The 26,512-nt window shown below is 46.1% G+C and overlaps 1 protein-coding gene across 4 annotated transcripts in view; it reads left to right on the forward strand.

Annotated features, from left to right (window-relative positions):
* LOC130282812 (uncharacterized) overlaps positions 1-22,275 on the forward strand; it is a 42,555-nt gene extending 20,280 nt beyond the window's left edge. For 3 of the 4 annotated variants that reach the window (XM_056531607.1, XM_056531610.1, XM_056531609.1), the window contains 8 exons: positions 5,201-5,338; positions 5,460-5,648; positions 5,737-5,839; positions 12,972-13,024; positions 14,746-14,817; positions 16,663-16,755; positions 16,955-17,051; positions 21,512-21,810. In XM_056531607.1, the coding sequence (XP_056387582.1) occupies positions 5,201-5,338; positions 5,460-5,648; positions 5,737-5,839; positions 12,972-13,024; positions 14,746-14,817; positions 16,663-16,755; positions 16,955-17,051; positions 21,512-21,519 (753 nt within the window). In that variant the 3' untranslated portion in view covers positions 21,520-21,810. Of the gene's footprint in view, positions 1-5,200; positions 5,339-5,459; positions 5,649-5,736; positions 5,840-12,971; positions 13,025-14,745; positions 14,818-16,662; positions 16,756-16,954; positions 17,052-21,511 lie in introns of all 4 variants that reach the window. The other variant, XM_056531608.1, reaches the window with a different exon arrangement.
* The last annotated feature ends 4,237 nt before the right edge of the window (positions 22,276-26,512 follow it).

The following is a 26,512-nucleotide window of genomic DNA, read 5'->3' on the forward strand; positions in this document are numbered from 1 at the left end:
TTTACGTATGAAGACCACTTGTGAAGGACCAATCAATGAAGGGAGGGAGATACTGAGGCGATCCGCCATTATTTTAGACATTAATTTGAGGTCTTGATTGATTAGCGAGATGGGACGATAAGATTGGGGGAGTAGGGGGTCCTTACCCGGTTTCAGCAAGAGTTTGATCGTGGCCATGTTGGAGTGAAGGGGGAGAGAGCCAGTGCGCAAAACATGGTTGAAGTAGGATGTCAGAGGAGTCGCCACCTGTTCCACCAAGATCTTATAAAATTCGCCCGTGAACCCATCCGGGCCAGGTGCCTTGGAGTTGTGAAGGTGTTTGATCGCATTGCGCACCTCCTCCTCTGTAAAGTCAGCGTTCAAAAGATCACGCTGATCAGTGGTCATGGTCGGGAGGGTGACCGACTCCAGAAACGCCCCGCCAGCAACCATGTCAGCAGGCGAAGAAGCATAAAGCGCGGTATAATATGAGCAGAAGAGGGAGTTGATAGTTTTAGGGTCGGAGTGCGTCGTGCCCGATTCGTCCCTTAGGGAGGAAAAGTGTTGGGGAGAATGTCGTCCCTTGGCAAGGCGTGCCAAGAGGCGGCCTGATTTATTGCCGAATCGAAACAATTCCGCTCTAAAACGGGAGTAAGTCGCCATACATTTTCGCTCTGACCACAGATCAAAGGTTGTCTTTGCTGCCTTCCAAGCCTGGCACAGCGCCGCCGAGGGACGAGAAATATAATCAGTGTAGGCCTTCTGTAGCGCCGTGCTAGCCTCTTGAAAGTGAAGAGATTTCTTCTTCACCGTTGACATATAAGTAATTAGGCGACCCCATAAAACAGATTTAGCAGACTCCCAGAAAAGTGGTGCATTACTGGTATGAGTACCATTATCCCATGTAAACTCTTGCCACCAGCTTCTCAACGAGTCCGCGAAATTGTCGTCCTTATACATGTAAGCAGGGAAGCGCCACTGGAAGTCGGACCCTTTCGGGAAAGAGTCCGCTAGGAGCAATAAGATGGGAGAGTGATCGGAAATTACCCTGGTATGTATGTCCGTGTCCGCTACCCGGGGCACTAAATCGGGGGAGACCAGCAGGTAGTCTATACGGGACCATGATGAGTGACTGTGTGAAAAGTGGGAAAAGTCCCTACTATCTGGATGCATTAACCGCCACATGTCCTTCAGACCTACCGAACCCAGAAAGGCCCCAAACACCCTGTCGCTCGTACGAGGAACCGTCCTGTCAGCCGTCCCACCTTTCCTATCCTCGTCTGTCGTAGCCACAGCATTCATATCTCCTCCTACAATCTTATTAGGAAGCGTGTCTGCCAAGAGCCTGTCCTCCAAAGCCTGAAAGTAAGGTCTATTATCCCCGTTAGGTGCATAGCAACAGTATAAACTAAAGTCACGGCCCTCGAATCTTAAGTGAGCCCACGTCCACCGCCCCTCTGAATCCGTTTCATGAGACACAATCGTCCCCCCAAAATTTTTGTGAATAAGCAGTAATGTACCCCCCTTACCTCCTACTGCCAGGGATCCCAGAACAGAACCTACCCATAGTTTGGACATGCGTGCAATATCGTCTGCAAAGACGTCTAAGTATCTGCATCCTTTTGTTAGGGGAGCGGAGCCCCTTCACATTCCACGAGATGATCCGCATGTCTCTAAAAGCAAGGAGAGAAGAAAAAAGAGAGAGAAAAAAAAAACACACACACACAATCAGGCAGGCCTCTTAAACACCTCAAACACCACACACTCCTTCAATGTATACCGACAACCCTACTACCGTTAGAGACTGCCGCCCGACCAACAATCCAGGGACCAGGCTCGAGGCGACTAAGCTCTAACGCTTCTAGTTAACACAAGAACTGAATTTGCACTACGTGCGTAAAGACCGTCAGTCGACCGTCAGCACCGTGCTCGGGACTTCGCTTTTTTCTGCCAGAAAGTGTGCGAACCTCCCGACTAAACATGTAAGTGAAAACATAGCCAGGTGAACTTCAACCCCAACTTCCCCCCCCCCCCCCACCCACTGATTTATTAGCCCACTACCCCTCAAAAGAAATCGGCAGTCCCAGGTCCGACAAACCCAGAATCCCGGTGGAGGAGCAATATCACCCCCTAGTCCATCATAAGTGCAAACACTGCTCCCCTTAGGTCCCAAGGACCCAAAAATGAACAATAACAAAAATAACCACTCAGGATACCTAGACCCCACTCCAGCTATTAGCCCTGCACAGCAGAGGGACACATGGATAAACAAGGGAGTGATCAGGAGACATCTAGGAGCAGACTCCCCCGTCCGGATGAGCGGGCAGGGAGAGGTTCAGTAGCGTCTCTCTGGGGCCTCCTCAAACAATCATGTCCAGCAGGACTAAGCAATGCTGCCTACGCTGCAGCTGGGGTTCGGTAAACCGAGGAAGTCCCGTCTTCGTGAAAAATGCGCAGGATAGCAGGGAACTGTAATTGGAATTTGACTTTCCTATTGAACAGGTCGGAACAAACTCCACTGAAGGCCCTGCGCCTCTTAGCAACAGGTGCAGAAAAATCTTCGAAAATAAGAATGCGACAGTCCCGAACAATTAGCGGTGCAGTGCGCCTCCGAAAGGCTCTTAGGATGGATTGTCGATCATTATAGTCCAACAGTTTTGAAGATGACCTGGCGTGGTCTGCTCTGCTGGCCAGGTTGAGATGAACGAAGGGCGTCAGGTCGATTTCCCTAGGTCAGGTCCCAGTCTATGAGCCCTTTCCACCCTACAGTAATGATCCAGGCCCAGAGCCTCGGTCAATTCAATCTCGCACAAGTGCTGAAGGTCTGGGGAGAGTATCTGTTCAGAAAGCCCCACAATACGTAGGTTATTTCGCCTCGAGCGGTTCTCCAGATCATCAAGCTTAGCCCAGAGGTTGGCGTTTTCCTGCGCTAGGTCAGCAACTTGATTAGATAAATCAGATTGGTGGGCCTGGAGATCAGTAACATCAGAGCGCACTGCAGCCACAGATATATTAGTTTGAAAAATGTTCCTTCTCAGTGAATCAAAGGACGCCTGCAGCGTTGCTTCCAAGGACTTCTGTATGTCTGGGACAATCTGCGCCATTATCTGTTCAGCCAATGCTTTAAAATTGACAGTCTGTGGTGTAAAGGCAGGCTGTGGATGAGCAGGGACAGATGGGCTCCCAGGGCTGCCCAATAGGTTGGTAGGGACGGGCTGCATGGATGAGGAGGTGGGGGGGGGGGGAACCCACCTGCAACTCTGCTGGATACTGAGAGAGAGGAGGGCTAGAGTTAGAGGGCCTGTTGGACGCCATGATGCCACTTGCACCCCCTGAGGGGACCAGGGAGGGAGATGCAGGTCTCTTATGTGATTTACAGTCCTGAGCAGGAGACAGAGTCATCGGTAGGGGATCAGCTGGCCCCACCGGGGAAACACTGACCTGCGCTGGGTAAGCAGTACCTCCGATATAAGCGCTCTCCACTTGCAGGGTGCGAGGCTCGGTGAGGACGTCCTCCGCTGCAGGAGAGTCCGAGGAGGGAGCACTGAGCTGCGCTGACGAGGCCGCCACCGGAGAGGAGCAGAGCTGTCCAGAAGGTACCGGGCTCCAGCGGGTGGGAGACTGCCCGTAGGAGAAGCGGGACAGGCGCTTCTGCAGTGTTCGCGTTGCCGACACCGACCCACGTGGAGCTGTCGCAGCGCGCTTCGCTGAAGTCGGGCGGGAGATGCGGGAGGCCGGTGAATCTCTGGGTCGGCGTAGCAGGTAACGCTCCATACAGCAGGGCTGGAGAGTGTAGCGGGGATCCGTGGGTACCGGGGTCCCGGAGGGGTCACAAGGCTGTTGGAGAGACCGGATAAGAGTCGGGAGGCGCGGGAGCTCTGCTAGCCGCGTCCTCTCATGGCAGCGCCGGAACCGGAAGTCCTGGTATTTTTTTTACGCATTTGCCATTGACCGTGCGGTTTAATTAGCATTATATTTTTATAGTTCGGATATTTATGCACCAGAACTTTTATTAGGGAAGGGGTTAATTCACATTTATTAACTTTTCCGGCATTAGTCACAGGTGATGTGGGCTCAGCTCCTTAGACTGCGTTATAGAAGGGGAGTGGGCGGAGGTCGTAAAGGTACGCCCTGCATACTTATACAGTTATCCCTCAACTTACAATGGCCTCAACATACAATAGTTTCAACATACAATGGTCTGTTCTGGACCATTGTAACTTGAAACCAGACTCAACATACAATGTACAGACAGGATCTGTGAAACGTGTCACAACTGGAGGAACCGACCAATCAGAATGGGCATTCACTGGTAAATCACCTCTATTACTGAAGTACATGCACTGACTGGCTGTCTGGTAGCACCCCCTGCAGTACAGGGAGGAACTACAAGTTCTGTACTACTCCTTACGTGTGCCAGGGTTAGCTGCTTCTTTTGGACACCAAGTAAGGGCGGCTCCATTTGGGACACTGTGTGTACTGTATAGGACCCTGAAGAAGCTTCTGTCCTCTACATAAACAATTGTTTCCCAACCAGTCCGGGCATGCTGGGAATTGTAGTTTTGCAACAGCTGGAGACACCCTGGTTGGGAAACACTGACAGACAGTGATTTACAGCTCCCAGCAGATCTTTCTTACTTTTATATGTACGATCTTGCTTTATCTGTATTAGTTATCTACTTATTTTTCTTTAATCCTCACTTTTTCCTATTTTTGGATGACATTTTGGTGGCTTCAGAACCAATTACCTGGTTTCCATAGAGTTATGGTCTGAACATACAATGGTTTCAACATACAATGGTCGTCCTGGAACCAATTAATATTGTAAGTAGAGATGAGCGAACTTACAGTAAATTCGATTCATCACGAACTTCTCGGCTCGGCAGTTGATGACTTTTCCTGCATAAATGAGTTCAGCTTTCAGGTGCTCCCGTGGGCTGGAAAAGGTGGATACAGTCCTAGGAGACTCTTGAAGTCATCAACTGCCGAGCCGAGAAGTTTGTGACGAATCGAATTTACTGTAAGTTCGCTCATCTCTAATTGGAACTTGAGGGACCGCTGTACAGTAGTATAGAAGCAATATAATTCTCTGCTGTAAGGGTATTGTAAATTACATTTTTAATTTGTGATATACAGTTTTTGTTTCCCAATTGTCATCTTTGGAATAAATGAAATATGAAGAACTACTTTCTAAGGTTGCTAAATACATGTCTGGTTTTAGATATCTCCTCAAAGCTATAAGCATCAGCCTTCATCAGCGTCGGTTTACCAAGACCTGATGATGTATAAGGAAAGAAGTCAAGTGATTAAGAGGATCATGGAGCTCACAATGCAGATCATCTATTTGCTTTCTAGAGGGGTGAGGAATTCTGAAAAAAAAGATAGCGTGACCAGTCATCATTGATATGAGTAGAACTATTTTATGGAATAATGCTAGTAGAAAGGAAGAGTACATTTTAATTACTTTCCCTTAACAACAGGAATATGTAATTCTAAAGTCATCTGGAGAGCATGTTATACCCAGCGGTTCCATCCAAGGGGTGACCGTGCAGAAAGGTATCCAGCGGACCCTCATGCTGCCTGCACCTAACTCCTTAACCCATGAGCTACATAATGAACAGAAGATCTTAGAAGTCACCAACAAGATCATTGAGCTGCTGACTGGAGAGGTGAGTACTGCTCGGAATTCTGTCACCCTATATCATAACATGTAGGGATAATGTGTCTGGATAATGACTGTATGCTTGTATGTGACAGGTTCCTTTAAGGTGTCAGGATGTCACTGTATATTTTTCTGTGGAGGAGTGGGAGTATTTTGAACAACACAAGGATCTGTACATGAAGCGCTTTACATCACCGGGTAAGAGGAGAATCTGAACGATAATGCATATAGATTGGCGATTGCTTGTTTAGATGCCAGCAGTCCTAATTTTTGTAAGAGAGTCCCACAAACTAGGACCAAAAAGGTTAAAGGGGTACTCCGGTGGAAATCTTTTTTTTTTTTTTTTTTTTTTTTAAATCCACTGGTGCCAGAAAGTTAAACAGATTTGTAAATCAAAGTGTAGTCACAGCACCGGTAAAAAATCCATTTATTTAGAAATCCATAAAAAATTCAGGAGATACAAAAAGTGCAACCAGCATGCTGGAGGTCGAAACCTCCCCCTCTGACGCGTTTCCGCCCTACCGGGCCTTAGTCTTAGCTGTCATCATAGAATCAACTGATGCCAGAAAGTTAAACAGATTTGTACTTCCAGTACTTTTTTAGGGGCTGTATATTACAGAGAAATCCAAAAAAGAAATGCATTTCCTCTGATGTCATGACCACAGTGCTCTCTGCTGACCTCTGCTGTCCATTTTAGGAACTGTCCAGAGCAGCATATGTTTGCTATGGAGATTTTCTCCTGCTCTGGACAGTTCCTAAAATGGACAGCAGAGGTCAGCAGAGAGCACTGTGGTCATGACATCAGAGGAAATGCATTTCTATTTTTGATTTCTTTAGTATACAGCCCCTAAAAAGTACTGGAAGGGTTAAGATTTTTTAATAGAAGTGATTTAAAAATCTGTTTAACTTTCTGGCACCAGTTGATAAAAAAAAAAAAAAAAGTTTTCCACGGGAGTACCCCTTTAACCCCTTCCCGACCTATGACATACCTGTACGTCATGGGTGGCAAGGTGTTCCCGACCCATGACATACAGGTACGTCATGGACATTACTGCCGCTACTCGCGGCATCCCGCAGCGCCCGGAAAGATGGTGGCTATCACTGATAGCCAGCCATCTTACCGTGCGACCACGGGGGGTTTCGTCCCCCACCCCCCCCAGCGATCGCTGCTATCAGCTGGTCAAATCTGACTAGCTGATAGCAGCGTTTCGCTATCAGAATACTTAGCAGCGCGGTGTGTGAGTTCCGATCACGGGGATCGGGACACACACCGCTCTGCTAAGTGTCCCTGACCCGTCCCCCGGCGTCACTTACCCGTCGGAGCGGTGTCCCGAGCGGTCCCGGCGTCCTCCATGCGGTCCTGGCGTCCTCCGTGCGGTCCTGGCTGCGCTGCGTCCCGGAGGTGAGTTTCCGGCAGCAGTGCGGCATCTTCATTGGCAGCAGTGAGATCGCCGTAAAGCGATCTCACTGCTGCCTCTGAGAGTTTCAAACTGCAACTACCAGCATGCCCAGACAGCCTTTGGCTTTCTGGGCATGCTGGGAGTTGTAGTTTTGCAACATCTGGAGATCCACAGTTTGGAGACCACTGTATAATGGTCTCCAATCTGTGCTCTTCCAGATGTTGCAAAACTACAAATCTCAGCATGCTCAGTCTGTCCAGGCATGCTGGGAGTTGTAGTTCTCTAACATCTGGAAGAGCACAGATTGGAGACCATTATACAGTGGTCTCCAAACTGTGGACCTCCAGATGTTGCAAAACTACAACTCCCAGCATGCCCAGACTGCCCAAGCATGCTGGAAGTTGTAGTTCGGCAACATCTGATCCTTCAGATATTGCCGAACTACAACTTCCAGCATGCCTTGGCAGTCTGGGCATGCTGGGAGTTTTAGTTTTGCAACAACTGGAGGCACACTAGTTGGGAAACATTGTCCGTTTCCTACCTCAGTGCCTCCAGCTGTTGCAATTGTTGCAAAACTATAACTCCCAGCATGCACTGACAGACCATGCATGCTGGGAGTTGTAGTTTTGCAACAGCTGGAGGCACACTGGTTTGGAAACACTAAGTTTGGTTGCAAAACACTTGAAAGTTTATTACTTAACTTAGTGTTTCCAAACCAGTGTTCCTCCAGCTGTTGCAAAACTACAACTCCCAGCATGCACGGACAGCCAAAGGGCATGCTCGGAGTTTGCAACAGCTGGATGTTTGCCCCCTCCCCCCAATGTGAATGTACAGGGTACACTCACATGGGCGGAGGTTTACAGTGAGTGCTGCAAGTTTGAGATGGCGCAAATTTTGCGCTGCAGCTCAAACTTCCAGCGGCAAACTTGCTGTGAACCTCTGCCCATGTGACTGTACCCTAAAAACACTACACTACACTGACACTAACCTAAAATAAAAAGTAAAAAACACTACATATACACATACCCCTACACAGCCCCCCTCCCCCCAAAAAATGAAAAACGTCTGGTACGCTACTGTTTCCAAAACGGAGCCTCCAGCTGTTGCAAAATAATAACTCCCAGTATTGACGGACAGCCATTGACTGTCCAGGCATGCTGGGAGTTTTGCAACAGCTGGAGGCACCCTGTTTGGGAATCACTGGCATAGAATACCCCTATGTCCACCCCTATGCAAATCCCTAATTCAGGCCTCAAATGCGCATGGCGCTCTCTCACTTTGGAGCCCTGTCGTATTTCAGGGCAACAGTTTTGGGACACATATGGGGTATCGCCGTACTCGGGAGAAATTGCCTTACAAATTTTGGGGGGCTTTTTCTTCTTTAACCCCTTATGAAAAGGTGAAGTTGGGGTCTACACCAGCACGTTAGTGTAAAAAAATAAATTTTTTACACTGACATGCTGGTGTTGCCCTATACTTTTCATTTTCACAAGAGGTAAAAGGGAAAAAAGACCCTCTAAATTTGTAACGCAATTTCTCCTGACTACGGAGATACCCCATATGTGGGCGCAAAGTGCTCTGGGGGCGCACAACAAGGCCCAGAAGGGAGAGTGCACCATGTACATTTGAGGCGATTTGCACAGGGGTGGCTGATTGTTACAGCAGTTCTGACAAACGCAAAACAATAAATATCCACATGTGACCCCATTTTGGAAACTACACCCCTCACGGAATGTAATAAGGGGTGCAGTGAGCATTTACACCCCACTGATGTATGACAGATTTTTGGAACAGTGGTCTGTGAAAATGAAAAATAAAATTTTTGATTTGCACAGTCCACTGTTTCAAATATCTGTCAAACGCCAGTGGGGTGTAAATGCTCACTGCACCCCTTATTAAATTCCATGAGGGGTATAGTTTCCAAAATGGGGTCACATGTGGGGGGGGTTTACTGTTCTGGCACCATAGGGGCTTCCTAAATGGGACATGCCCCCCAAAAACCCTTTCAGAAAAACTCACTCTCCAAAATCCCATTGTCGCTCCTTCCCTTCTGAGCCCTCTACTGCGCCCGCCGAACACTTGACATACGCATATGCGGTATTTCCTTACTCAAGAGAAATTGGGTTACCAATTTTAGGGTGATTTCTCTCCTTTTACCCCTTGTAAAAATTCAAAAATTGGGTCTACAAGAAAATGCGAGTGTAAAAAATGAAGATTTAGAATTTTCTCCTTCACTTTGCTGCTATTCCTGTGAAACACCTAAAGGGTTAAAACACTTACTGAATGTCATTTTGAATACTTTGGGGGGTGCAGTTTTTATAATGGGGTCATTTATGGGGTATTTCTAATATGAAGATCCTTAAAATCCACTTCCAACCTGAACTGGGCCCTGAAAAATTACGATTTTGAAAATCTTGAGAAAAATTGGAAAATTGCTGCGGAACTTTGAAGCCCTCTGGTGTCTTCCAAAAGTAAAAACTTGTCAATTTTTTAATGCAAACACAAAGTAGACATATTGTATATGTGAATCAATATGTAATTTATTTGGAATATCCATTTTCCTTTCAAGCAGAGACTTTCAAAGTTAGAAAAATGCTAAATTTTCAAAATTTTCATGACATTTTTAGATTTTTTACCAAGAAAGGATGCAAATATCAGTGAAATTTTACCGATAACATAAAGTAGAATATGTCACGAAAAAACAATCTCTGAATCAGAATGATAAGTAAAAGCATTCCAAAGTTATTAATGTTTAAAGTGACAGTGGTCAGATTTTCAAAAAATGCCCAGGTCATGAAGGTGAAAATGGGCTGGGTCATGAAGGGGTTAAGGTTTGTGCCTTAAAAGAGGTAATTCCCAGTACTAACAGTGGGGCCTAACCCCTGGAGGATGCAGGGCGTACATGCTCCCTGTGCCTGCGTTTGGTCTATGAAGCGCGCTCAGGAGCTGAACGTGATTCAGACCTGGTGGATCCCGACTGCTATCAGCATCCAGGACCCACAGCTAATGTCAGACATCACTGAGAGGGCTGATGTCCAACATTAACCCTATAGACACTGCAGTCAAAGTTGTTTGTGGCATCTAAACATTCCTGCTGGTTAGCTCAGGTAGCTGAATGGGACCACCGTGACAAATCGCAGTGTCCCTATCAGCTGAGAGCACAGACTGAGGTCTCTTACAAGGCTTCCGTCTGTAGAATCAGCAGGCAGCCTCAGCATCCTGTACAAGTGGAGTGCCAATAACACTGACCAATGCTTTGCTATGGCACAGCATTGTTTATATTTGCTGTCAAAAGAATGCAAGTAATGGTCACCTATGAGGACTAAAAAAAATAGTAAAGTAAAATGTAAAAAAAAATGTTAATAAGCTTCTTCCCTAATAAAGGTTAAAATCGTTCTCATTGATTGACAATCAATTTCACATGCTGTTGTGCAAATGGAACAGACAACAGGTGGAAATGATAGGAAATTAGCAATACACCCCCAATAAAGGAGTGGTTCTGCAGGTGATGACCACAGACCACTTCTCTTGGTCTGTGTTGACCACAGACCAGTTCCTATGCTTCCTGGCTGATGTTTTGAATGCTGGCGGTGCTTTCACTCTAGTGGTAGTATGAGACAGAGTCTACAACCCACGCAAGTGGCTCAGGTAGTGCAGCTCATCCAGGATGGCACTTCAATGCGAGCTGTGGCAAGAAGGTTTGCTGTGTCTGTCAGCGTAGTGTCCAGAGCATGGAGGCACTACCAGGAGACAGGCCAGTACATCAGGATACATGGAGGAGACCGTAGGAGGGCAACAACCCAGCAGCAGGACCGCAACCTCTGCCTTTGTGCAAGGAGGAGCACTGCCCGAGCCCTGCAAAATGACCTCCAGCAGGCCACAGATGTGCATGTGTCCACTCAAACGGTCAGAAATAGATTCCATGAGGGTGGTATGAGGGCCTGATGTCCACAGGTGGGGGTTGTGCTTATAGCCTATCACAGTGCAGGACATTTGGCATTTGCCAGAGAACACCAAGATTGGCAAAATCGCCACTGGCGCCCTATGCTCTTCACAGATTAAAGCAGGTTCACACTGAGCACGTGACAGATGTGACAGAGTCTGGATACTCCGTGGAGAATGTTCTGCTGCCTGCAACATCCTCCAGCATGACCGGTTTGGTGGTGGGTCAGTAATGGTGTGGGGTGGCATTTCTTTGGGTGGCCACACAGCCCTCTATGTGCTTGCTGGAGGTAGCCTGACTGCCATTAGGTACCAAGATGAGATCCTCAGACCCCTTGTGAGACCATATGCTGGTGCGGTTGGTCCTGAGTTCCTCCCAATGCAAGACAATGCTAGACCTCATGTGGCTGGAGTGTGTCAGCAGTTCCTGCAAGAGGAAGGCATTGATGCTGTGGACTGGCCCGCCTGTTCCACAGACCTGAATCCGATTGAGCACATCTGGGACATCATGTCTCGCTCCATCCACCAACGCCACGTTGCACCACAGACTGTCTAGGAGTTGGCAGATGCTTTAGTCCAGGTCTGGGAGGACATCCCTCAGGAGACCATCCGCCACCTCATCAGGAGCATGCCCAGGCGTTGTAGGGAGGTCATACGGGCACGTGGAGGCCACACACACTACTGAACCTCGTTTTGACTTTTTTTAAGGACATCAAAGTTGGATCAGCCTGTAGTGTGGTTTTCCACTTTGATTTTGAGTGTGACTCCATATCCAGACCTCCATGGATTGATAAATTTGATTTCCATTGATCATTTTTGTGTGATTTTGTTGTCAGCACATTCAACTATGTAAAGACGAAAGTGTGGTGTGCCACGGGGGTGCGATGTGAGGTGTATGGGGCAGATGTTGTAGCCCAGGGGCAGATGGTGTTAACCCCTAAATGTTTGTGACGCCAGGGCGTGGTTTTACTGAGAACCATCTGAACGGTAGCACCTCTAGTCCTAGTTAGGCAGGGCAATTAAGAGTCCAACGCCAGGTCAGGGTTAACGGTAGCTTTACTGAGGTAGACAGATGGTACAGTCTTTACAGCTAGGCCAGGATCCCAGAGAGGTGGCCAGTAACACAGGGACCCTTGCAGTTTGCTGGGACTTGCAGGGACTTTGACAGACTTTAGCACAGCCACGCTGACTATAATAGACTTGACTTGACTGAAGATAGTGACAGCAGACAGAGATGACTTTACTTACTGACTTGTGGCTGTAATTTAGGCTTGAGGCCTCCAGATGTGCTGGACACCGACTCTGAGACGTCTGGACTGGACTTGACCTGAGCGTAATGTGTGGTGTAAGAGCAAAATAGGCAGATTGCAGCCCCTCCTTTCCTTATAAAGAGGGGCTGTGCAAGGAGACCATAGGCTAGCTGTGGGTTATCTGCACACCTGGTGCTCTCTGGGTAACAAAACATTTGACTTTAACATGTGACAACCATTATCATGTGACTAATAACCATGTAACTATATCAAAGGTCCTTTACACATAATATACAATTATGCAGGTTATAGGGGTACAGGGCAGGTGAGCCCTGGGGACGTGCAGGGACTCAAGCTGATAGGACTATGAGATGCAAATCCCGAACTGGGACACCACAAAAGTATTTCTTACAATTAGTTCATTCCTTCAGATCTAGGATGTGTTATCTCAGTGTTCCTTTTATGTTTTTTGAGCAGTGTGTGTGTGTGTGTGTGTGTGTGTGTGTGTGTATATATATATATATATATATATATATATATATGTGTATGTAAATAAACGAAAATACCCCCCCCCCCAAAAAAAAAAACTTCAAAAAATTAGCCCCCACACATGCCCGTATACAGAAAAATAAGTCTTATACAGGTCATAAAAGGAAGATAAAGCTTTCAGAGGAGAATGATATGGGACATTCATAATTGTATGTAACAGATGTATTTTCCTTCTGTTTGATCCATCAGGTTATCGCACCAGTCAAGGTTTTAGTAAAAGAGATCCAGCTCCTTGCAGAAATGTAAGTATTTCTTCATATCACTTGAAATAGTTGTCATCTAAACTGTTCAGTGTAAGGTTCATGCGATTTATGTAAAATGAAAATATGCTTTGTGCGGTGAATTCAACTTTTTACATAAGGGAAGCCAAAGTGAGGGTGAACTGTATTCTTGAGCTAGAAGTGTATCACATGACGCTAGAAGCATATCACAAAATTCCAATAAGTTGGGCTGTCAGAATTTTTGAAAATAATTATCCTCTACCCAGACCAGATATTTATTTATATATACGTTTATACATATATATGGAATATGCAAAGCAGCTCATCCCACCACCTTCACAGGTAGCATTCCTTAAAATCAGCTTTAGTCTCAGAAACTGATCGAGATTTTATGCCAAGCCAGAGTTCTCCCCAGAAGGGAAGAGATGGGTCCTCTTCCCTTCTGGGGAGGATTCTGGCTTGGCATAAAATCCCAATCAGTTTCTGAGTCTCCATAACTGGAGCTAAAGCTGATTTTAGGGAATGCTACCAATGAAGGTGGTGGGATGAGCTGCTTTGCATATTCCTTTTTCCAAAAAGCCTGTGGACTGCTAATGGCCTTTTTTTTATATCTCCATACACCGGAAGCGGTGCTCCTCCCTAAGGAGAATACTTTTTAGTGAATCAATATTGTGTTATTTTATTCCAGGGATATAGAGTCTCTATATCCCTGGAATAAAATAACACAATATTGATTCACTACTTTGGTGTGCTGCTGTTATACTTTACCTATCAAGAGGAACCAGAGCACCGAGGTTCAATTGTGCCTGCACCCACCTCACCTAATCTGGATCTGCTGCTATATATATGTACAGTCGTCCCTCAACATACGATGGTAATCCGTTCCAAATGGACCATCGTTTGTTGAAACCATCGTATGTTGAGGGATGCGTGCAATGTAAAGTATAGGACAGTGGTCTACAACCTGTGGGCCTCCAGATGTTGCAAAACTACAACACCCAGCATGCCCCGACAGCCAACGGCTGTCCGGGCATGCTGAGAGTTGTAGTTTTGCAACATCTGGAGGTCCGCAGGTTGAAGACCACTGGTATTGGAGGTTATACTCACCTGTCCCCGCCGCTTCGGACCGTCACCGCTGCCCTGGATGTCGCCCTCCATCGTTGTCGCCGCGTCCCCGTGGTGTCCCTGACGCTCCGGCAAGGCCTCTGCTTCCCCGGCATCCTCTCTCTCCGTCGCCACCTTCACATCGCTACGCACGCCGCTCCTATTGAATGACGGGACGGCATGCGCAGCGACGTGATGACGACGATGGAGAGCGCCGACGATGCAGGGGATCCCGAAGAGGACGCGCCGGAGCCCCGAGGACAGGTAAGTGATTGTCAGTGGACCACACGGGGCACCGTAACTGCTATCTGTCAGCAGCTGAAGCAGTCTGCGCTGCCGGATAGCCGTTTATGCGATGGTCCCGACATACAAAAGCATTGTATGTTGATGCTGCCTTCAACATGCGATGGCCTCTGAGAGGCCATCGTATGTTGAAATGATCGTATGTTGGGGCCATCGTAGGTCGGGGGGTCACTGTATATGTATTAGCAATTTAACAATTAGCAGTACTAGTGTTTTTTGAGATGAGATATTTAACAGGATATTCAACCATTTTTGTCAATTTTTATTTTTTCATAAAACATTATTTATTTTTAACAAATGAACAAATGTAATCTTGTTGTCATTTTATTTTCTAGACATCGCACAGTACACCTTATGGCCAACAGAATACATTTCAGGGTGATACTGATTTTTCTGACTCTGAAGAGGTAAGTTTTCATTTCTAGATTTGTGTGTGTAAAATATATATATATATATATATATATATATATATATATATATTACATTTTTTTTTTTTATATATATATCTTTTTTTCTTTGGGCTTTGTTTACACACACTATTTTGGTCAAAAATCATTAGTGGAATTGACTGAGAAGCTTTTTTTTTTTTTTTCCTCCGGTTTTCCTCTGTTTTTCTCCAGCCCTACCTTACCCGGATCCACCTGGCCGTTCGACCGCAATTGTAGTTTTATTCTATGAGTATATCTTGCTGTAACTGGCACGGGCGGGGCTTCTGCAGCTTAACTGGCACTGACGTCAGCGCCACTTATGAATATTCATCTCCCCTCCCTCCAGTTCTCCCTTTCTTCGCTGCTCCTAACTGGAGGGAGGGGGGGGGATGAATATTCATAAGCGGCGCCTACGTCAGTGCCTGTTAACTTGCAGAAGACCCGCCCGTGCCATTTACAGCAAGATATACACATAGAATAAAACTGCAATTGTGGGCGAACGACCGTGCGGATCCGGGTAAGGTAGGGCTCGTTGGAATCAGCGTGTCCCGCACTATCCACCAGTACTGTGGATAGTGCGGGAGAAAATATCTGACAGTTTTCCTTTAACCCACTCCTGGTTTTAACCAAAATACAATGTGTGAAGCCAGCCTTAAAGTGATATTCCAGTATTGGAAAATTTGTATCTACACAAAATTATCCCCCCTAAAATACATAACTAACTTATATAGTGTTGTATCAAATTAAAGGGGTACTCTGGTGGAAAACAAATGTTTTCATATCAACTGGTGCCGGAAAGTTAAACAGATTTGTAAATGACCTTTATTTACTTATAATTACTTTTATTTAAAAATCTTAAGCCTTCTAGCACTTATCAGCTTCTGTAAGTTATGTAGTTCTTTCCAGTCTGACCACAGTGCTCTCTGCTGACACCTCTGTCCGTGTCAGGAACTGTCTAGAGCAGGATAGGTTTGCTATGGGGATTGGCTCCTGCTTTGGACACTTCCTGACATGGACAAAGGTGGCATCAGAGAGCATTGTGGTCATATTGGAAAGGACTACACAATGTTTACTGTAGTACACAGCAACTGTTAAGTACTAGAAGGCTCAAAATTTTTAAATAAAATTACAAATCTTTCTGGCATTGGTTGATTTGAAAACCAGTTTTTCCACTGCTTTAATACTAGCAGAAGTTAAAACAAATTTGTAGTGACAGCCTGTTTTTGACAAAAATACCTCTGACAGGTAGTTGGGTACTTTCATTTTCAGTGTGGTATCCCTCCCAAGATGGTGCCTCATTGTCTGCTGTCTCAGGAGGCTTGGCAGGATCTGGTTTCCCTGGGTGAGGACAATGCCACTGACCAGCCCTTGTAGCCAACATCACTATCTCCCTATCATACAAATATATATTGTTATTGTTATTGGGAGGAATGAGATGTTTATACCATTCTGCCTGGTGCTGAACAATGTCACAGGAGAGCGGTGGAGCAGACAGGCAATGAATACAACAGCTTTTGCAGTCTTACTGAGTGTTATTCAGTGTCTGCTGTGTTATTCAATGTTCTACTCCAGCTCTGGGTGGGAAACTGAGAGTATTGCTGTGGGAAGGGAGTAGACGGTGTAGGAAGGCTGTGATGAAGAGCTGAGGGAAAGCAATGCATTCTGAGAATTGTAGTGTTGGACAGCTGCTAAACCAGGAAGTAGGGAAGAGAGACTACATACCCACAAAGCAAATTGACTTTTTGTGGCTTCAGAACCGGGACAGATAGGGTTAATGGGTTTCTGTAGTAGATATACCATTTACATTTTTTGTTTGTTAATCAGACAATATCTGACAGTGAAGATTATGAAGACGATGAAAGCCAGTCAGAAGGAGAAACAGAAGATGAAGTTCCCTTGTCAAAAATAAATGATCCGGTAATATATAGTAATACAACTTATGTACTGTATATCAATTTAAAAATGTAAGAGAAATTTAAGGGAAGTGTAAGATTACAGCCTTGCCATAGACTGGCAGAGGTGGGGGGGGGGAGGGAATCAAAACCTGTGCAAAGGAATAGTAGTGCAGTTGTCCATAGCAACCAATAAGATCGCTTTTAACATTACTTTCATCTAGGACTTGCAAGTTCTCTTGAATCGATTACGGAAAATAGTTAAGGAGTCGGAAGATTATAACCCACAGTGCTTTCAAAATGACCCAGAGTGGGGACCAGGTAAGATCATCAAAGCTTGTTGACAATATTCAAGGTTAAAGATGGCCAGTATCAAATAGTGGAGATATGAGATGAGTGAGCAGAGCCTGGCAAACCCAGTCTAGCTCCGAACTTTAAGATGACAGGGGCTCGCCAAAGTCTTGAACATTAGCAGGCTTGGCTCGTGTGAGGTAATAATAGCAGGAGGAATAAGAAATTAGAAGTTTGGGAAGCACATTCACTGTGGTGTTGTGGTGTCGTCGTCTATCCCGACAATGGTTCTCACCCTGCAGAAGTAGGGGTGAGTCGGCTGGTGCTGCCGGTGGCCGCGGCTGGATTCAGGATCTGGTGCGCGACGGGGCAGAGAGTGGTACCAGTGGGACCAGACGGAGGAGACAGAGGACGGAGCCCAGTATCTGCCGTAGGGGAGAAGGGGAAAGGAGCGGTGTTGTGAGTCTGGACGGGTGGCAGTGGGGGGAACGGAGTAGGCATTTCCCTGTGAGAGGGCTCCCAGAAGACAGGCCGCCATTGAGCTTGCTTTGTGGGCGGGGCCTAGCTGTCTCCATAGATACTCCCGCACCTGGGCTGCGGCGGGCGGGAGAGACCTGCTGTGGGGAGATGCTGCTGTTGCCATGGTTGGACGCAGACCTGGGCTTTCCCTATATGTTGGGGTTGTCTGAGATCCCTGTGGACCCCTGCTGCTGCAGTGCTGAGCGGAGCCCTCTGTGCCCCCTACCTCCCCTGTCATACCTGAGAGGCTTACTGGTTTCACTGGCTGCTACAGGGGGACGGTAGGAGAAGCTCCTGTGTACCCTATCCTGTCTGTGGACCCCATGCTCCCTGAGGGCTGGTGGAGTGCAGCCTGCTGCCCTGATTTGCTTGTGTGGCTGGAGGACACTGCTGTATGTCGGAGAAACCCCCCACCCCCGAACACTGGGGGTCTTCTGCTTGTCAATGCCCTGGACTGTACAGTGAGTGCTGCTAGTTCATAGCAACAAGTCCAAAAAGTCGAAACATGCGGCTGAGGCTGTGAGGCAATCGTCTGAGGAAGACGCATCTTTGGATGAGAGCCACACCAGAGCCAGTGCCCATTCCAGACAGAACTCCAGTGTCCCTACCCCTCTGGTTTCTAAACTTTCCACTTACGCTGCCAAAGCCCTCAATTCTCTAGATCGGCAGAAGCTCTGGTGGTCTGAGACCCATTGTACTCCCAAAAACAATTGTGGGCTTCAAGCAAAGATGCCACTACCACCTCCTCCTGCAACCAGCCAGGGTGCATGTGCCATAATTTAGAAGAACGACAAGGGCCTAACGATAAGGTAAGTATAAGAGCTGAGTGGTCAGAGATCCCCCTAGTGGTATATGTGACGTCTCTTACCATGGACAGAAGATCGGACGACGCATACGCCAGATCAATTCTGGAGAAGGTTTTGTGGGCCACTGAATAGAACACTGGGTCAGACGGGTGCTTCCAGCGCCATACCTCAGTAAGAGACAATACCGTACTCCAGGCAACAAGACCAGGAGAGCCAGAGTCCACCACGCCAGTGCGATCAACTGTATCCGGAACAGCATTAAAGTCACCTATAATAAGAACAGGAAGAAAGGAAAATGTAAGTAGTTCCAAGACATCAACACGGAACAAAGGGAATACACAGACACTAGAAGAAAACTAAAAGCATGGAGGGAGCAGTGGACAATCACAAACCTACCAAATTGGTCACAAGACACCTGTGCAACTTCAATGGGAAGGGATTTAGACACCAGCACGGACACCCCCCCCCCCCCCCCCCCCAGCACCCCAGCAGAGGAAGAGTAAGTGGAATGATAACCCCTTGCAATCCAAGCCCTCTTAAGAGCCAGGATTTTTTTGTCCTGTGATGTGTGTTTCCTGTAAACAGATCAAATGAGGGGCCTTACTTTTGACATAAGCTAAACATAGAGAATGCTTAGACTTGGAGTTAAGGCCCCTGAGATTCAAACTCATTATCTTAAATGACCCCCATAAATCCAATAGAAAATAAAAAAAAAACAGGAGGAAAAACCAGCCGGACTAATACCTCTTATCTGGGGGGGCTCTCTGGGAACCCCGACCACACACACCACATACATACCAATGCACCTTACAAACAAACAGCAGACCAAGACAACACAGAAACAAATGCAGAAAATAACATTAACATCCCCGAAAAACCCTGTCTAACACTGGGAACTTGTGCAGACCTAGACTCTAAACTCTAACAGTTGGGCAATAGCAAGAACTCAAGCACTTAAACCATCCCACTCCTTCCCCCCAGCCCAACCCCAACTAAGCTAGCTAAATGGGCCAATTCACTATGGAGCTCTGATAACCGGTCAAGGAATAAAGGGAAGCATTTGTAAGTAGTCCCTCAGTAGTGATATCTAACAGACAAGTCCAAATCCTCTAGCCTAACGAATTTAACTAAAATGGGAGGAGCAACAGTAGCCTCTACAAGAAAGTCAATCTGGAGGGCCTCAGCCGGTGATGTGAAGAATTTTGTGGTCACTCCATCCACCACACGAGGTCTGGCTGGAAACAGCTAGCATAACGATATCCCTTGTTGTGCAGGCGAAGACTGACTGACTTGCGTAAATTTAACCCTCTGCTTCTGGAGTTCAACAGAGAAGTCTACTCTGGAATCATTGATGCGTACCTCTCCTTTGATGCGGAACGCGCTCAGGATACCGTCTCTATCACGGTAATGAAGCAGTTTCGTCAAGAATGGTTTGGGAGGAGCTCCCGGCGGAGGGGGTCTAGCCGGGACCCTATGCGCCCTTCTCCACCGTAAGATATGAGAAGGTGTCAGCAGGTAGGATTTCCTTCAGCCAAGATTCCAGAAAGCCTACAGGATCCAAGTCTTCTCAGGTAGTCCCACTAGACATATATTGTTACGCCGCAGTCTATTTTCAAGATAATCCGTTCGATCAAAGACTTGTTTAAGTTAGTGCTGTACTGATGACATCTGATCCCGCAAAGGATGGAGGGTGTCCTCAACAGTCGATAGTCTGCGCTCCACCTCTCCAGTGCGTTCTCTCAGCTTCTGTGTCTCATGACGGAGCATAACATATTCCTGTCTAAGTTCATCCACCTTGGCCACCATCATAGTTAGACAGGATGTGAATGCAGCCAGTAGTTGAATAAACTTCTGATCAATGGACTCAGCTTGGCAGGAAGCATGCAGGGATGAACAGCTGTTCAGGTGAAGCGACTTCCAGAGCTTCTGCCGATCTAGGGAATCGACTGAGGCTTTGGCAGCGTGTGTGGAAATTTTGGAAACCAGAGGGGTAGGGACACTGGAGTTCCGTCTGGAATGGGCACTGGCTCTGGTGTGGCTCTCATCCGAAGATGCGTCTTCCTCAGACGATTGCCTCGCAGCCTCAGCCGCATGTTTAGACTTTTTGGACTTGTTGCTATGTTGTTATGAAGTAGCAGCACTCACTGTACAGTCCAGGGCATTGACAAGCAGAAGATCCCCAGTGTTGGGGGGGCTCCAACATACAGCAGTGTCCTCCAGCCAGACAAGCAAATCAGGGCAGCAGGCTGCACTCCACCAGCCCTCAGGGAGAGTGGGGTCCACAGACAGGATAGGGTACACAGGAGCTGCTTCTACCGTCCCCCTGTAGCAGCCGCTGAAACCAGTACGCCTCTCAGGTATGACAGGGGAGGTAGGGGGCACAGAGGGCTCCGCTCAGCACTGCAGCAATAGGGGTCCACAGGGAGCTCAGACAATCCCAACATGTAGGGAAAGCCCAGGTCTGCGTCCGATCACGGCAACAACAGCAGCTCCCCACAGCAGTTCTTTCCCGCACGCCGCAGCTCAGATGTGGGAGTATCTATGGAGACCGCTAGGCCCCGCCCACGAAGTAAGCTCAATGGCGGCCTGTCCCTCCACACAGGGACACACTTTTCTGCTTTACAGCTGGCTCCCTCTCACTCCCTAATCCTAACCCCTAACAGCGATCAGCCCTGAAAAGGGCTGAGAGCGCCAAGCTCAGGTCACGTTCGGCTACGGGTCACAGTTTTTTTTTTTTTTACTTTACCAATATTCCACCCTGACATGAATCGTCACCATAGGGATGTACAACCAGGTTGATGCATACCTAAGCTTTCTCTGACAGACACCATTGTGGAGGTTTATCAAAACGTGTGAAGAGGAAAAGTTGCGAAGTTCCCCATTTTTAAATGGGCCTCTGAAAATGGCAATCCGATTGGTTGCTATGAACCACTGGGCATCTTTTCCTCTGCGCAAGTTTTGATCTCCCCATATGAGCCCAAACCCCAAAAATTTACCAAATATTCTTAAATGGGTCATTAATGGGTCATTTTCAGATAATACATTCCCTTTATATAGACCATACATATTGTTATATGTACATGAGCCATTAGGTTTTACTGTGTCATGTTAACAAAGCTGTTCAGTGTGTGTATATTTATTTATTTATTTTTCCTCCTTTTTTAGGATTTTAAAGAATGCCTACTGGTCTTTCAGATGTTCAAAACATACCACGATTGACCCAAATATCAATCATGCAGAGTTTATTCAAGTAGGCAACTTTACTCTGATCCTCATGGAAATTGCAATGGCTTTTACTGGATGAATAGTGACGTTGCTTGTGACTTTTTATAAAAGAAGCACCCAATGTTTTTTATGTATATAATGTGTTCAGGAATTTTGTAACAATTTGTAAAAATGTAGTATTTTATGGAGAAAAATGTAAAAAAAAAAAATGTTTTCGAGTACTGTTGTTGTGTGTTTTGTTTATGTGTGCCTGTAGCACACCCCACTCTTTTTCAACTTTGATTTTTTGCTGTTTGGCAATGCACATTGCAATCTAGTTTTAGAATTGTGCTGGTGTGACTTCATCAGTCATGGTAAACTGACAAAGTGTTAAAGGTAGTTTAAAAGGTCTTTAAAAATATTTTGGGGATTTTGACTGTTCGTTTAGGTCAAGGAACTCAAAATGGTGTTCTCAATTGCCATCTGTACCAGAGAGTGGGAGATTAGGAAGCTGAATAGTTTATTGATAAAACTTGTGTTAGGAGGGAGGAGGTTAGGTTCTTGGAGAATTGTTCTGACATCTGTTAACTCCGGGCCCCATGGTGGAGTCAGGGATCTGTCTGGGCCACTCAAGGACATTCACAGAGTTGTTTCTAAACTGCTCCTTTGTTGTCTTGGCTGTGTGTTTAGGACCATTTTCTTGTTGAAAGGTAAAAAGAACTAAGCTGTAGATTTTACCATATATAACACTTGGCAGCACGAGAAATAAAATATATATATATATATATATATATAATATAAAATAAAGTTATAAATTTCCCCCAGCCGTCCCGTAAGTAGTCCCCTTGGGGAGGATGTATACTTATGGGTCCCATCGCTCTGGCTGTGGTCCCACCCCCTCTGCTTAATTGATGGCCTGTACTTTGCTCCATTCAGCTTTTCCTCAACCATGACCATTTCCCTCAACCAACCATTTAAAAAAAAAAAAAATGTAAACAAAAATAAACATATGTGGTACCATCGTGTGCGTTAATGTCTGAACTATAAAATATTGTTGTTTAAACCGCACGTTCAATGGCGTACTCGTAAAAAAAAATTCAAAAGTCCAAAATTGCGTATTTTTCATCACTTTGTATACCCTAAAAAATTTTTATAAGAAGCGATCAAAAAGTCCCATCAAAACAAAAATGGTACCGATAAAAACTTCAGATCACAGCGCAAAAAATTAGTCCTCATACATCCCTCTATATGTGAGCACCTAAGAACCGCCCGCACAAGACCTGGTCCACCTTCCCTGCCTTCAAGTCTTGTCGTTTCTGTACCTGAAGAAAAATAAAGTACCTGTCTATAGCAACTGAAGTGGTAAGTGCTCCGTTTTTTTCTTCTAAATAGGACTGAGCACTGTAAACCTCCGCCCGTGTGAATGTACCCTAAAAACACTACACTAACCCTAAATAAAGAGTAAAACACTACATATACACACACCCTTACACTACCCACACACCCCTCCCCCAATAAAAATAAAAAACGTCTTGTACGTCAGTTTTTCCAAAACGGAGCCTCCAGCTGTTGCAAAATAACAACTCCCAGTATTGCCGGACAGCCATTGACTGTCCAGGAATGTTGGCAGTTTTGCAACAGCTGGAGCCATCCTGTTTGGGGAAAACGGACATACAGTATTTTTGGTGGCGGAGGCAAGTGTAACACTTGCATCCGGGTCCACCCCTATGAAAATCCATAATTTAGGCCTCAAATGCGCATGGCGCTCTCTCAGTTCAGAGCCCTGTCGTATTTCAAGGCAACAGTTTAGGGCCATATATGGGGTATTTCCGTATTCGGGAGAAATTCTCCTTTTACCCCTTATGAAAATGTAAAGTTGGGGTCTACACCAGCATGTTAGTTGCCCCATACTTTTCATAAGAGGTAAATGGGAAAAAAAGACCCCCAAAATTTTTAACACAATTTCTCCCAAGTACGGAAATACCCAATATGTGGACATAAACTGCTCTGCGGGCGCACAACAAGGCTCAGGAGTGAGAGCGCACTATGTACATTTGAGGCCTAAACTGGTGATTAATGGGTGGCTGCTGGTTACAGCGGTTCTGACCTAAACACAAAAAAATAAACACTCACATGTGACCCCATTTCGGAAACTACCCCCCTCACAGAGCGTAACAAGGGGTATAGTGAACCTTAACACCAGACAGGTGTCTGACAGATTTTTAGAACAGTGGTCCTTGAAAATAAAGAATGTAATTTTTCATTTGGATATTTGTTACAAAGATCTGTCAAACGCCAGTGGGGTGTAAATGCTCACTGTACCCCTTGTTACATTCCTTAAGGGGTGTAGTTTCCCAAATAATGTGCCATGTGGTGTGTTTTTCGCTGTTCTGGTACCATGGGGGCTTCCTAAATGAGACATACCACCCAAAAACCATTTCTGCAAAATTTGCTTTCCAAAAGCCCAAGGTCGCTCCTTCCTTTCTGAGCCCTCTAATGCACCCGCAGATCACTTTACATCCTCATATGAGGTATTTCTTTACTCGAGAGAAATGGGTTTCAAATTTTGGGGGGCATTTTCACCTATTACCCCTTGTGAAAATGAAAAATTTGGGGTAACATTAGCATTTTATTAAAAAAATATATATATTTTTCATTTTCACGTCCAACTTTATTTAAAATTTGTCAAATACCTGTGGGGTGATGAGGCTCACTGGACCCCTTGTTACGTTCCCTGAGGGGTGTAGTTTCCAAAATAGTATGCCATGTGGGGGTTTTCTTGCTGTTCTGGCACCATAGGGGCTTCCTAAATGTGACATGCCCCCCAAAAACCATTTCAGAAAAACTCACTCTCCAAAATCCCATTGTCGCTCCTTCCCTTCTGAGCCCTCTAGCGCACCCACAGAGCACTTTACATCCACATATGAGGTATTTTCATATCATCATCACATCAGCACCACAATGAGATTGCTCCCCATTGACCATAAAGGAACAGGAAGCACAAAGAGGTTAAAAGGCCCCTCCCCGGACAACCCCTCAGTGTTTCCTGTTCCTTTAGGAAGCATTGAGGTTTTACCTCTTGGTCCTGGGGCTGGTGTCAGGATCAGGTGTGGGCCATACCAGGCGGCAGAGGTCGGTCGTCCTAGGATCTCCCCCTCTCAGGTTGCTGCTCCGGGTCGCGCGCTCTGCGCTAGCCTCCCGGACCCTCTAAGTCCCCGCCGCGGCGCTCGGTGAGTTTAAGCGGCGGGGAGATAGGCGTGCGGAGACCTTGGGCGCACGCGCGTGTCCCCCCTGGTCTTTTCTGGTCTCCGGCGCTGGCGTGTGACGTCACGTTGCGCGCGGGGTGCCGGGATTGCCGGAGACCGGAAGTTCTGCCTCTTCTCTCGGCGCGGATTTTGAATCATGGCCGGGCGGTGTCAAAACCCGAATCAGCTGGGCTATTTAAAGGTAAGACTCGCCCATTTTATGTCTTCTGCTAGAATGGACGCTACCTCTGCAATTCGCTCTGAGTCTGCGGAGCTAGGGAAGTCGATCAGCCCAGTGAGTATCTGGCCCCTTGGGGGTTTCACTTACTTATCTTGTGAGGTTTGTTCCTCTATTTATAGGTATTCCTTCTCTCCTTTTTTAGGGAGACAAGGACACCCCGAAAAAGTCTTCTAAAGTCAAGCCTAAGAAATGTGCCATATGCTTTGAAAAATTACCTGAAGGACATCTTAAATCCTTATGTAATTCCTGTACGGCCAGGATTGTTCAGCAGGAGACTGCGTCTTTTATGGACGAATTAAGGTCACTAATTAATCAACAGGTCCAGGCCTCTGTGGCAGCTGCTCTGCCTAAGCCAACTACTTGTGATCCTCCTCCTGCTAAAAAATCTAAGCCTACAATTAATGTGGATTCTGATTCAGATTCTGAAATAGATGCCTTATCTTCTAACCTGGAGTCAGAGGATGATATTACTTCTTCCTCCAAAAAATTTGAGGATAAGAGATACAATTTTTTGGCTGAAGATACGGATACTCTACTAAATGCCGTAAAAAGTACCATGAATATAGAAGACCCTAAGGTTACCCTGTCAGTGCAGGATGAAATGTTTGCGGGGTTAAAACCTAGGAAACAAAATACGTTTTCTATTCATGAGAACCTGAAAAGTTTAATTATGGATGAATGGAAAGAACCAGATAAAAAGCTCATGTTATCTGAATAATTTAAAGCAAGGTTCCCTTTTGGTACTGAGGATACTGAATTATGGAGTGAAGCTCCCAAGATAGATATTCAAGTGGCTAAAGTGGTCAAGAAAACTTCTCTCCCATTTGAAGATTCCTCACAATTGAAGGAACCTTTGGATAGGAAGATGGAAGGAATTCTTAGGAAAAATTGGGATGCATCATCTGCTTTATTAAATCCCAACATTGCAGCTACAAGCGTGGCAAGATCCCTTTTTATATGGCTGGGTCAATTAGACCATATTGAAAATAAGACACCCAGAGACCAACTTCTTTCTTCTATCCCTATGCTTAAGCTAGCTACTGCTTTTCTAGTGGATGTGTCAGCTGAGTCAGTAAGAATGGCAGCAAAATCTGCGGCCTTATCCAACTCTGCCAGAAGAGCCCTTTGGCTGAAAAATTGGCAGGGAGATTCTGTCTCTAAAACTAAACTCTGCTCTATTCCTTTTGAAGGTAAACTGGTGTTCGGGTCTGTCTTAGATAACATCCTACAGAATGCGCAGATGACAAAAAGAAGTTTCCTGAAGAGAAATCTTCAAAACCAAAGAAGAATTTTCGTCCCTTCAGAAATAGACAGAAGGAGTATAGAGGAAAAGGAAAGTCTGGAAGGTGGAGTTATCCTAAAGGAGGTAAGGGGCGAGACTTCCTGCTCAACCCTAACAACCCTGACAAAAAACAGTGACTTGCCTCCGGTGGGGGGGGGGGGCGAATAACTCTATTCTACCATCAGTGGAAGGAT

Source organism: Hyla sarda, chromosome 7, assembly GCF_029499605.1.
Source record: "Hyla sarda isolate aHylSar1 chromosome 7, aHylSar1.hap1, whole genome shotgun sequence".
NCBI classification, from domain to species: domain Eukaryota; kingdom Metazoa; phylum Chordata; class Amphibia; order Anura; family Hylidae; genus Hyla; species Hyla sarda.